This window comes from Leopardus geoffroyi, chromosome C1, assembly GCF_018350155.1.
Source record: "Leopardus geoffroyi isolate Oge1 chromosome C1, O.geoffroyi_Oge1_pat1.0, whole genome shotgun sequence".
Lineage (NCBI taxonomy): Eukaryota > Metazoa > Chordata > Mammalia > Carnivora > Felidae > Leopardus > Leopardus geoffroyi.
The window spans coordinates 165876015-165890027 of NC_059328.1; the positions used below are offsets into that span (position 1 = coordinate 165876015).

The window sequence follows — 14013 nt, forward strand, 5'->3', positions numbered from 1 at the left end:
GTTGGATAAGTTCTTTATACATTTTGGATACTAACCCTTTATCTGATATGTCATTTGCAGATATCTTCTCCCATTCCGTTGGTTGTCTTTTAGTTTTGCTGATTGTTTCCTTCACCGTGCAGAAACTTTTTATTTTGATGAGGTCCCAGTAGTTCATTTTTGCTTTTGTTTCCCCTGCCTCTGGAGACATGCTGAGTAAGAAGTTGCTGTGGCCAAGGTCAAAGAGGATCTCCTTGAGGATTTTGGTGGCTTCCTGTCTGACATTTAGGTCTTTAATCCATTTTGAGTTTATTTTTGTGTATGGTGTAAGAAAGTGGTCCAGGTTCATTTTTCTGCATGTCACTGTCCAGTTTTCCCAGCACCACTTGCTGAAGAGACTGTGTTTATTCCATTGGATATTCTTTCCTGCTTTGTCAGAGATTAGTTGGCCATATGTTTGTGTGTCCATTTCTGGGTTCTCTATTCTGTTCCATTGATCTGAGTGTCTGTTTTTGTGCCAGTACCATACGGTCTTGATTATTACAGTTTTGTAATACAGCTTGGAAGTCCGTCAGACATATTTTTCTTACTTATGATGCCACTGGGCCAACCCTTGCTCCCCAATGATTTCTTCTACATAACTAGAAGGAGGAAAGTACCACTGAGAATTCCTTTCTGCTAAAGTTTCATAAGTTAGTTTAGCTCATGTATTTTATTTTGAATTAGGGCATTATTAATCTATCCTTTATTTTCTGTTCTTTAGTTTTATCCTCTGTTCTACCCCCTCATTAACTCTGAATTGATTGTTTTTAAATAAACTACTCCCAACAGTTTAGGACATTTTTATGCGTCATTTCAGCCATTTTCCTCCTTGTCTTCCACCCCTACCCTAACACTGTTAAATACCTTTGAATACATATGATCCAGTGGAAAATAATAGGCAAATGTTGAGTAATCATACTTCGGTTGTTTATCTATGCTTGCTAGTAATATACTTTAACTTCTCTAAGAGCTAAACAGAATGAACATTCCCTGTCAGCAGTCATGACAGATGTACTGACATTTACCATAGAACTTAAGGTAATGTGTTATTGTTATTTTTAAAGTGTGTGCTTAAGTTGTTTAATGTAATTCAACATGAGAGTGATTAGGTTCACCAGATGGCTCTTTTATATAAAAAGATTGTCTCTCATTCCTCTTTCATTAGTCTTCCCAGCCCTTTCTCATGAAACAGGTTTAAATTTAAGAACCTTGTTAATTGATGTTTGAAATTTGCGACGGGGAGCAGAAAGTAGGGAATCGATGTTGCTACTTTAACATAAAGCAGTTTGAATCTTCGTATACCTTTTTGGAGTGGCTGCTATGTAATTGGCAACTTAGAAGCATTTAATTTCAATGCCCTACTATTGTTTACATGTTGTATTTTAAGGCAATCCTGTCTAGAAGATGGAGTTCTGAAAGTTAAAAATGTAAGACAGAGAATAAGTGAGAAAGAAGTTACAAAAAGCTAAATTTGCAGGGAAACCTATGATTCAGAAAAGCAAGCCCAGAATGACTTTCCTTCTCCTTTGGGGTTTGTTTATTTATTTATTTATTTATTTATTTATTTATTAATTATTATTATTATTTTAATGTTTTTTTTTTTTAATTTTTTTTCAACGTTTATTTATTTTTGGGACAGAGAGAGACAGAGCATGAACGGGGGAGGGGCAGAGAGAGAGGGAGACACAGAATCGGAAACAGGCTCCAGGCTCTGAGCCGTCAGCCCAGAGCCCGACGCGGGGCTCGAACTCATGGACCGCGAGATCGTGACCTGGCTGAAGTCGGACGCTTAACCGACTGCGCCACCCAGGTGCCCCTAATGTTTATTTATTTCTGAGACCGAGAGAGACAGAGCATGAGTGGGGGAGGGGCAGAGAGAGAGCGAGACACAGAATCCGAAGTAGGCTCCAGGCTCTGAGCTGTCAGCACAGAGCCTGACGTGGGGCTCGAACTCACAAACCGTGAGATCATGACCTGAGCCGAAGTCAGTTGTTCAACTGACTGAGCCACCCAGGCGCCCCTGGGGTTTATGAATTTAGAATGAACATCAATTTCTTCCTGTTTGGGATAAGAAAATGCATGTTTCTGTGTGGTTTGTCACACTGAATTCCAAAGTGGAACTGAATTCCAAAGTGGAACTGCTCCACCCCTCCCTGCTCCAAGAGATTCTAGAAGAGTATCTAAAGAAAAATGGCTTGACCTGGAACTGCAAGAAGGACTTTTTCTCATCCAATATAAAAGAAGCCTACTGAAGGTTCATATCTGTTATTTCTCACCAAATATCCGCTTAGAATGCACCTTCTCAAGGATTCCCAGCGCAGGTCTCTTGCACCATTTGCTAGTCTTCACTCTCTTTTTACCACTAGGCCCAGAATGAATTGTTCCTATTTCCCAGCTCAGTAGTGCTTTTTCTTTCTTGGACTCAGTATCTGACTGCTTCGTATCTATGTGAGGTATAGGCTCAGATATTTTCCTCCCCGTGCTTGCCACAGCAATTTTCTGACTAGTTGCCTTTTTGTTTTGGAACTTTGACTTCCTACCTCTCACCTCAAATCCATTTGTATCCAACCCAGAATTATATTGTTGCTTCTTACTTTTCACTCGCAACTGCTTGACCTAGGTTCTGTCTTCTTTCTCATTAACATTCTAGTAATACAAACAACTCCTCTTGTTTCATCTCTTTGCACCCCATCTCCAAGTGGTTCTAGACTAGAGCCACTTCCATCAAGTGTTTGCCACTTCTCTGGGTGATACTGATTCGTGTGTATGCAGCTATAAGGATATCTGATTTGGCCTATACATCCTAGCCTACAGTTGCCTTACATTATTTGTATAGCACAAGGGCACATCTATGTTGTTCACTTACTATGTTTACTTACTGCCAAATCCAAGCAAAACTTCAGGGGAGGGAAGAACTTCACCATAGGTGTTAACTGAAGTAATAAGAAAAATGATTTTTCCGGAAGAGGTGTAACTAACAGAGGCTCAAGACCTGAGTCTTGGGCAACACCATGGTTAAGGGTTCAGCATACTGAGATGAAGGAGGAGCAACTAGGGTACTGAGGGGAGAGGCATGGAAGTTAACCATCCATTATGACCCAAGAAAGTCACAGTTTTCTATCTGGTTTTATTGAGGGATTTTTTTTTTGGTAGATACTTTGGGAGTTTGTGGTAAGTTTTCTTTAGTTGACTAAGAATAGTTAAAATTTAATTTCTGCCTGATGATGAAATCAAGCAAAATTAAAAGCTCTTTACTGAAGGTAGTAAAATCAATAATCATTTTTAGTCTTTTAACATAAGAATGACTTTCACAAAGCAAAGTGCTTGGACTGAATTATATGTTATATGGGATTAGTTCTAATTAGATCACCAAATATAATTTCTGTGGATAAAACTACTTTCAAATTGAAATGGATAGTTGATGTGTTCATAGTAATAAAACCTTACCTGTTTGTCTGGTACTTATCTGTATGCTGCTTCATAAACTTTAATATTTCTGTGTAAGTATGTTTTGTCATACTTTTCATATTTTCATAAAATAAACAGTGTGTCTAATACTTCATATACTATGTACCCAGGTATTCAGAAAACTTCTTGGTATTTGGAAGATATAGTCAATCATTATACATCTTTAAATATGAATAGGGCTATAGTAACACATGAATATATGGATAAAATATATGAATAAAATAAGTATTTTAAGTATCTTGGTATGCTTGTAAAGATTACTAAAGTTTACTTAAGCTTGTTTCTCATGGCTAGTTCTCTGTACTTTTGTCAATGTTGGTAGAAGTAGTTGAGTTCGTGAGTCAGTTTTATTAGTTTGATGGATGCAAGTTTGAAATTAATGACCAAACTGAAATATTAAAAGTATCTTTAGGTTTTTGTTCTCCAAGCTTATTCTTTTGACAACTCTTTGATACATTTCTGATAAATTAGATTACAATAAAAATGAGATGCAGTATAATATATGTTAATCTGTTAAACAGTTACCTTGAGGTGTTATATTAGTTTGGTTATTTTTGTATATTTTTCATAAATACATATGAAATATATTAACAGTTTGTTCTTTAATTACAGTGGGTTGGCAATTGGAGAAGATAATGGACAGAGAGGTTATTTGCTGACCTATGTCATTGCGTATATTCGAGTAAGTTATCTCATATTTCCTTGTCAGTTTATATTGCAAATAATCCTTTTTCTTACTTTGAATGAATAAAATTATTTTCTTAAGTTTTAACCTAGTATGATGTAGCACATCATTTGACATGAATGTAGGACTAGCCACAAACCTTCAGAAAACCAATTAAATCTTCCATATATTGCTTTTGAGGAATTTGAAGATTATATAGATCATTCTCCTCTTTAAAAGAATGGTGACTTTCTCTGTCTGGAAGTTGAACATGCCATTCCTAACATTGCTTGGTTAGAATCGAGCTGTCTTATTTAGCACCATTTCTCACTTGATTCATAATCAAGTTTTAAATATGTATAATCTTTCTTTAACTCATTAAAAATTGGTATTTAACTTGATTCTAAGTAGTAGTTGGTTCACTGGTGATGATTACTATGTAGAATTAAAGAAATAATTTGTCTGTATTTGGGCTCTAAAATTTTTCTAATTCCACATTTTCTCCTTGTGAGAAACTTTATTAGTCCAAGAGTCTACTATACTTGTTGATATGAAAGTATTCTTTCAAAAGTTTATTTACTTATTTTGTTTTTCTACTTTGGCTGTAATAAACTCAAGTTTCTTAGTTGTTTTCTGCTATTGTTAGGGTTATATTTTTTAAATATTGCTTGTTTATGTAATTTGAAAGGTCTTATTTTAAAACATCATTTCTCAGATATCCTATTGAGAATTTGACTTTCCCAAATACTGCATTTTCTAATTTTTCACTTGGAAATTGTTCTGAAGGAAATACTTACATAAATTTATATAAAACTTGTTTTTACTTCTCTAGAAAGCTTGAATTGTATTCTTATTTCAAAACTAATCTTAGGTAAGATCTAAATTTTAGGTTGCAGTGAATTTGAAGTATATGCATTTTTCTGGGCACTCCATTCCCCCACGCTGATAAGGGAAATTACATTTATTGCTTGTTTGCTATGTTAAAAATTGTAATTAAGAGATTTACAGATCATGAAAAGTAATAGATGATTTTAGGTATTATAATAATGTTTACCTCCTTAGACTGTTACTACCCCAGGGTCTCCCATAGTAAGCATTTTGGTTATCCACAAGTTTTTGTTTGTTGAGCATTTTCTAAGTATATTGACCATTTTCCCATATTACTAAATTCAGAATTCTAGAAAATGATGTGTAACTGTAACAAATACAGCTTACACACTGTTAAAACTGAATCAGAAGCAGTATTGAGATGGGAGGGATTGTTTTATTTTTTATTTTCCCAGTGCTTAATACCTTTGTCACCACATATGTGTTTACTGCATAAATGAATGCACAAGAAAAAAGCGACACATTTTAGATCAGTAATTTGGGGATTTTTCCTGCCAACCAGTGGTAGAGTTGAAGTGAATCATTTTACTAGAAGTGAAAACTTAACATTTATTGATTTTTCTGCTTATAAAATATTCTTTCTATCTTTGCATCTCTGGTGGCTTATGAATTGCTCTTTCCAGTTTTGATATTAAAACAGAATTGTATTCTGGGTATTATAAGTTACTTATCATATAAGCATTATATCTTATGTGTTATAAAATATATTTTCCTAGCAGAAGTGCTTCCAGATATCCTATCTTATTTAGTTACTACAAAGAGAGGCACTATGTTTTCTAATTTGTTTTTTAAAGAAAAGTTGATTTCAGGAAAGGGAGATCTACCTTCTTCCTTTAGTCCCCCCTGCTCCTACTTTCCTGCTGCCCTGGTCCTTCCATCCTGATGACCACGTTTTAGTGTTGTTTAATTTACTATTTAGGCTCCAAAAAAATCTGTTCTGCTAGTATCCTCTACATGTACATAGACAGTTCTCAGAGGCTCTATTCCTTGGAGAAATATTTGAGTTCCTGCCATGTATCAGGCACACTGCCTGGTGCCAGAGGTACAAAAGAGAACAAGACAAAGTTCCTGTCTTCCTGGAGGTTGTAGCTCACACTCAGGGCCACTTTCCATTGCTTTTATGGGGTGGAGAGTAAAGAACAGTGGAGGTTAAATTAGAAACATGTGATATTAACAATTATGTGAAATACTAACAATATGACAGTATTCTTGATTCTTCTGCATCTGTTGTAATTTCTTGATTTTTGTGTCTTTTTTTTAATAGGACTTGGGTTTGGAATACTATATATTAGGAGAGTCTTTTGAGACTTCTGCTCCTTGGGACAGGTAAAATATAATAAAATGTCTCATATTATGCTATAGGAGTTGTTGAAATAATATATCTTTGTGCACAAATATACAAATTTTAAAATTTTTATAAAGAAACATTGAAACAAGGTGATCACTTTTATTTAGATTAACACCTTCATCAGATTGTCATATTTGCCAGCTTTTTTTTTTTATTTAGACAGATTTGTCCATGTCCCATAGAAGGAAGGTGTTATTGAAGTCTATATTTTAAAGAATCTTAGTGAAAACTTAAGTGTCAGTCTATAGTTTTACTAGCTTTGATTTAAATTCTTAAGTGCTTAATATGTTTGAAGGTTCTCTAGAACATCCCCCAAAATTATAAACCCAGTGTTAAACTTCTTTTGTAATATATGATTTAGCTTTTGATTTTGGATGGTTACTATTAAGCAAGATCTTAACTTGTATTTAAGTGATTTCTATAAGAAATCCAACTTAAGATATTATGTATAATTTCTATTTTTATGTTATGCACATACACATATACACAAATGTTGGTATACAAATATTGGTTAGGGAATTAATAATAAAAACCGATGAGGAAATGTGAAGTGGTTTTATTAAAAATGGACTCATGAGGGGCGCCTGGGTGGCTCAGCCGGTAACGCGTCCGACTTTAGCTCAGGGCGTGATCTTGCGGTCCCTGAGTTCGAGCCCCGCGTTGGGCTCTGTGCTGACAGCTCAGAGCCTGGAGCCTGTTTCAAATTCTGTGTCTCCCTCTCTCTGACCCTCCCCCATTCCTGCTCTGTCTCTCTCTGTCTCAAAAATAAATTAACGTTAAAAAAAATTTTTTTTTTAAATGGACTCATGAGTTAACTCAGTAATAAAAGCTGTTAAGATTGTTAGTACATTTTTATTCTAGTATGCCTTACATTTTATGTTTTCTTTATAAAATTTACAAATTAAATCAGTAATAAAGTACATGACAAATTCCCATGAATCTACCTTTTAGATATTACATATCTTAACATTTTTGTTCTACCCTAACTCTTTTTTTCCCTTCCCCAGAGGACTTTTTACTTTCTGCATTCATTCTTTGTCTACTATGGGTTATGACTTTTGGTGCATTGATGTTCATATTCCATGCATTCTAAAACAACAGTTTATAGTATCTGTTATTCACAATTTTTGATAACTAAATTTTAACAAGGGGATAAATCTTGTAAAGAAAAAAAATTATCAACTTACTGACATCTTACTGTTTTATACAGGTTATATATTTGGTTTCTTTTCAATTAAAACAACTTCATCAGCTAAAGTTTTCATAAATAAAATGAATGGAAAGCAGCTACATTCCTGATAGAAACTTTACTTGTTACCCATTTAACAAATTGTTTTTTCTCTCTAACATTTACCTAGGTAGAGACCATGTTTAGCAGAAACCCATGGAGTCAGAGTCTTCAAGTCTCACACCTTATTAGGTTGCTTAGCCTTTTCATGTATAAGTCTCCTAAGGGGTTATTTGCCTTACTAGTTTTTGTGTATTTCTCAGTAGTCCTACCAAAATAACTGTATCTGTTGAGTGCACAATGAATATTCTGAATAGACTCCTATGAATGAACTTGGGAATAATGTAAGAATGTAGCCTATAAAAATAGCTGTCTAAACAGTCTGAGTTGGAGATTTAAAGATTTTGGAGACATTAGCATGAGGCTTGTGATTAAAACCAAGGAAGTAGATACAAACCCTTATAGCCAGTATGGATGAAGAAAGAAAGAGGACCTAAGAAGGAAGTCCAGGGAACCCCAAAATTTATTTTGTTTGGATATACAAACAAGAGCTAGCAAAAGAGAATAATATCTAGAGGATTTGGAGGAAAACCAGTGATGTGAAAGAAGCCCAGGAAAATTTTTTTCAAGTAGGAAATTGTCAACAGGGTTAAATTTGCCAATAGGTCAGGTGAAAAGTTAAATGTATACACAGTTATGTTTATCTTACATAGAATGATTGGTCCAAGTGGACTGTGTTGGCTTTCGTACAAGTTCTATGCCAGAATACTTAAAGAACTCCCCTCTGGGGGCACCTGGGTATCTGAAGTCAGTTAAGCATTCAGCTCTTGATTTCGGCTCAAGTCATGATCCCATGACCATGACCAGAGCCCTGCATTGTGCTCTGTGCTGAGCATAGAGACTACTTAAGATTCTCTCTCCTTCTGCCCCTCTCCCCCAGTCTGTCTGTCTGTCTGTCTGTCTCTCTCTCTCTCTCTCTCTCAAGTAAAAAAAATTAAGAAAAAAAGAACATCCTCTGTACAAATCATTTCTAGAAAGTATCCTATTAAGGGTTTTAACTATTTGGTCATGTTGTTTGTCCCATCTCCTCCTCATTATTATTGTAAATTATCATATATTATTATGTAGCACTTAAATTCCACTTTCTAGAGTCATGATAAAGAACTTATTTATAAATTTATAATATTCATTAATCCCTGTAGCTATTAAAGCTTACTTAGTAGGTTTTATTTGTGTTTGAAGTATTTGTTTTACAAGTTGGATTTTCAAAATAAAGACACAATAAATTCCAATAATCTAAATACTTTAGTAGGAGATATTTTAAAAACATGCATCCTTACCATTCCATAGGTGAGGCATAAATAACACTGATAAATTGTGTTTGTCTACACTCTCATAGAATTAAGCACAATTTAACTGAAGAGAATTGATTTGTAAAATTAGAATTTATAAAACTTTCAGACACATATATTAAAAAAATAAAATTTGACATGCTAATAAAATAGCTAACAAACCATTAAACCCCTTTCCATATTTATATTTTAACCATATAATCTTTGTTCTTATTGGAAATATGGATAACTTTAATGTGTCTTACAAAGCATAATCCATGTAAATGTTATGGCTTTTATCCAATTGGCTCTCACACAGTCAAATCAGTCTTTAGACTAGAGATGGCCCAGTCTTTTGTGCTTCTTTGTTACCTTTTCCATTCTCCTGATTCTAAACAGACTAAGATTTGAAACACAGAATCAGCGTCAGTATGTTGTCAGGATGTTTATTGAAGAATAAGATGGCTTATATGTACCTTAGGAGTTTTATTTTCCAAATGAAACAATATATAGTAATAACAAAATATTACAGCTCACATTAAAAAATAGATTTATCTTTTGTCAGCCAAATCTTTTGTCTCTGCATCTCCAGCCTAGAAGCTCTGATTGACATCTGTTTTCCATTTTAGAACTTTTTCCTGAGCATGTTCCCAAAGTATGAATGCATCACTATTAGATCTCTTGCACTCCAAAATAGGGCCTTAAAAATTATATCAAAAACTAAACAACAAAAGAAATCAGATGCCTTTATATTTTAAAACAGTGGTATCTTGGATTCAAAATTAAGTGGTGAAATATAAATAAAGTGTTCTAGTTAATAGTGATGTCCTGAAGTCAGTTTCTTAGTTTTGACAAATCTGTCATGGTTATATATTAACATTAGAGGAAATCAGGGAAAGAGGAACACTTTGTCTGTCTTTGTGACTTTCTGTATCTAAAATTATTTCAAGGGGAGCCTGGGTGGCTCAGTCGGTTGAGCGTCTGACTTTGGCTCAGGTCATGATCTTGCAGTCTGTGAGTTGGAGCCCTGCGTCAGGCTGTGTGCTGACAGCTCAGAACCTGAAGCCTGGTTCAGATTCTGTGTTTTCCTCTGTCTTTGCCCCTCCCCCACTCATGCTCTTTCTCAAAAAAATAAATAAACGTTAAAAAATTTAAAAAATAATAAAATTATTTCAAATAAAAATTTATTTAAAAGATAGAAAAAGGATTAATATTATTAAATATTATCAATCCCCCCATTCCCTTTATGAACTATTTCTTACTTATCTGTTTTCACTGACTCTTAATACCAGTCTAGCACAGCTTTATACATTGCTGACATCCAGTTAACATCCAGTAAGTCTTTGTTAAAGTAGATTTTAGCTCAGAGCTTGACAAAAGGCTATTGAACATTTGGTATAACCTCACGATTATTGACTAAATTATTTTTATATTAAGGGAAATATCTTAGACATGGACACAGATTGGTATTCCTGTAAACCCAGAATTGAATTTTCATTAACATGTTCATTATAGCTTTTTTAAAAAGCTTTTAAAATCTTGTGATTAAATTAATTTTGAAATTGGGTTTACCTAAGTGTAGGAAACTGCCTTCAGGAAGCTTGAGTGTGCTCTTCTGACTTCTGTCTTTTCTATGGCAAAAAAAGGGAGAACTTTGCCCCTTTGAAGCTATGAATGGAAGACTCCATTTGAATGATCAACGCTCTTGTTCATTCTTGACGGAATAAGTATGAAAGTTTCTTAGAATTTCTGACTTGAAGGATGCCAGATAAACTAGCATTTGTTAGAATTTTGTAATTTATTTGAAAACTTAATATTGTATTCAATTTTGTTTTCTAGGGTTGTGGATCTCTGTAGAAATGTAAAAGAACGAATAACAAGGGAATGCAAAGAGAAGGGTGTTCAGTTTGCTCCTCTTTCTACATGCAGGTGAGGTTGTTTGTTGTTGTTGCTCTTTTACTGCTTATTCTGGGGGAAAACATGTTTTAATTAATGGAGAAATGTAATTCGCCACCAGAAGAATAGCTTCAGTCTGTTCCATTTAGCAAGCTTTCCTTTCCTAAACTTCACTTTTGCCACCTTCTTAGGGTTGTGCCACTAGGGTTTTAGAGCAGTCCTGAGCCCTTTAGGAGTAGAATACCCTTCCATAAGTGAGCCTTCTACCCCTTCAGGACAGCAGGACAGTGAAAAGCCAAACCTTGGAGCCCCAGGAATAAGTAAAGGAGTGCCTTTTAATTCACTGAAATTATAAATCATGTATATATTCAGGAAACTATAATTTAATACATAGTCAACATAGCCTTTTCTTCAATAGACAAAAAGCACTTTAACCACTTTATTAGTTACTGATTCAATGAATGGGCATGGAGTAAAGGAATGAGTAGAGCAAAATATGCAAATGAAGATTAACTCTTTGCTTTCAATAGATCTTTCTGCAGTAGTGGAAATACTCTTTATTTGTCCTGTCTGGTATTGGTGCCACAAGCCACATGTGGCTGTGGGGCTGTTGAAATGTGGCTAGTGTGACCACGGCACTGAATTGTAAATTTTATTTAATTTCTAATAATTTAAATGTAAAACACTGCATGTAGCTGGTGTCTTCCATAGTGGACAGTTAACTGCAAATCTTGTCCTCTTTGTTAAATGGCAGCAGTCCAAAAGGAGGTTTTCTTGCGAAGGAGCACTTTGTATTCAATCACCTGATAATTAAAAGACCTGTATAAACACAAGAAGATTAAATGTATCAAGATTAAATCAAACATATGACTTATCTATAAAGTTATAGAATTAATTGGAATGGAGAATAAAGGGAAATCAGGACAGATTATGTGAAGGGGATCTTTAAAGTAGATGGTTCAGTCATAATCTAGCACTTTAAAATTTATTAAACATTCTGTGTGTATAACTGCTTCTTTTTTTTTTTTTTTTCCCCCATGTGTCAGGGAAGGGGGTTTCAAGAATATAACTCAATTAATTTGTAGAAAAAAAAAATTTTCAATATAAGCACAAATGCAAATTAAGTAATTTGGGAAATAATATAATATCTTTATTGTTAAGTGCACCAGATGCTGACTCTGAAACAGCAGATATGCCTCACCAAAATGGCATTTCTGTGTATTTCTATTCATGATGCTTGTTCTGATTTGCCTGGGATCACTTAATCTCAGCCTAAGAGGGCAGACTTGGGCCTCTTCCAGCCCAAGAACCAGGCCTTGCTGGCCTACTGTATTACTGTGGCAACTGCCTGCTTAGTTTTTGAATTTCTTTGTTTTGTAATACTATATGTGTCTGAAAAGTGAAAGCACTGTTTTGCTGTTTATTAAGAATTTAATCCCGGGGCGCCTGGGTGGCGCAGTCGGTTAAGCGTCCGACTTCAGCCAGGTCACGATCTCGCGGTCCGTGAGTTCGAGCCCCGCGTCGGGCTCTGGGCTGATGGCTCAGAGCCTGGAGCCTCTTTCCGATTCTGTGTCTCCCTCTCTCTCTGCCCCTCCCCCGTTCATGCTCTGTCTCTCTCTGTCCCAAAAATAAATAAACGTTGAAAAAAAAATTAAAAAAAAAAAAAGAATTTAATCCCTTTGAGCTCTAAGTTGATTATTAGTAAAGCAGTGGTAATACCATCTACCTGATGAGACTCTTGTGAGAATGAATTGAGAAAGCATATGAAGGGCTGTATGAATGTCATTTTATTATTGTGAGGTCATTACATTAAACTTGAGGTAGACAACCTATACTAGAGCTAGTAAAGGAAATCTGAATATTTTTCTTCTCCAATGACAAATCCTCATGAAGGTATCCAATTCTTAAGTCTTTGATATTTTCATATAGCATGATAATTTGCATGTATTTGCTTTGCAAGACCAGAAATGTTTCTATATTCTTCAAACTGCTGTCTCTTCTGATTTTTTTTTTCTTCTATCTTTTACACCCTCATCTTGTACTTCCCTGGTACCATATTGTGTTTCTTAGTTCTACTTATTGCCCCCATTGGGACAGATACCTTTTAGAATTTGCTAAATGTTTGTGCTTCCATTGGAGTAAGAGAGCAAAACTCTAACAAATGTGAGGAAATCATCTTTCGTATACATTAACTGTTCATGTCAACCAGAAGGATCTCTTTGAAATTGTGTTTTTTGCTTCTGTGTGGGAGAGACAGTCAGGGTTTAAAGAACATTTGGAGCAAGTATATTTGAGGTTGAATCTGAGAATATGTAAGCTAAAAATGTGGACTTAGAGATTATTGACTGGTCGTTTGATATATCTGAAGGATGAGAAAATAGGGGTCTTTTTTTATGCTAAGTGAAATTAGTCAGAGAAAGACAAAAATCATATGACTTCACTCATATGAGGACTTTAAGAGACAAAACAAATGAATATAAGGAAGGGAAACAAAAATAACATAAAAACAGGGAGTGGGACAAAAACATAAGAGACTCATAAATACAGAGAACAAACTGAGGGTTACTGGAGGGGTTGTGGGAGGGGGGATGGGCTAAATGGGTAAAGGGCACTAAGGAATCTACTCTTGAAATCATTGTTGCACTATATGCTAATTTGGATGTAAATTTAAAAAAATAATAAAAAATAAAGCCAGTTAAAAAGAAAAAAAAAGAAAAGAAAATAGGGGTCTTGTTCTGTACAACAAAAAGCTTATAACTTGGTAAACCTACTGGTGGCTTAGGACTAATCTTGGAGAGAACCTTTCCAAATAAAGGTGTAAGAATGTACATGTTCTTTGTTTCTTTGTTTCTTTCTTTTTTAATTTGGAGATATATTTAAAAATAAACCTTTTATTTTAAAGTCTAAGAAAAAATTTTGTGTTTGTTTATTATGAACCCAAATTGATACTTAATTCTTCTTTTGACAGTCTAGTCTGTCAGGCCTCTTTACTATAGTTCAGAAAACAGATCAGGCCTAATAATCCAAGTCATTTGTTACAAGTAAAATTTGAAACATTTTAAATAGTAGAATCTATTTTTGTGTAGCTGAGGATTTTTTTATTTTTTATTAAATAGCAATTTAACAGATTTTATCCCCACTTTCTCTTTCTGCCCTATCTCCCTGTTTA

The 14013-nt window shown here is 34.6% G+C and overlaps 1 protein-coding gene across 2 annotated transcripts in view; it reads left to right on the top strand.

The window, feature by feature from the left end:
• AGPS (alkylglycerone phosphate synthase) overlaps positions 1 to 14013 on the top strand; it is a 144519-nt gene that overhangs the window by 106059 nt on the left and 24447 nt on the right. For both annotated transcript variants that reach the window (XM_045480298.1, XM_045480299.1), the window contains exons 15-17: positions 4102 to 4171; positions 6306 to 6367; positions 10788 to 10877. In XM_045480298.1, the coding sequence (XP_045336254.1) occupies positions 4102 to 4171; positions 6306 to 6367; positions 10788 to 10877 (222 nt within the window). The remainder of the gene's footprint in view (positions 1 to 4101; positions 4172 to 6305; positions 6368 to 10787; positions 10878 to 14013) is intronic.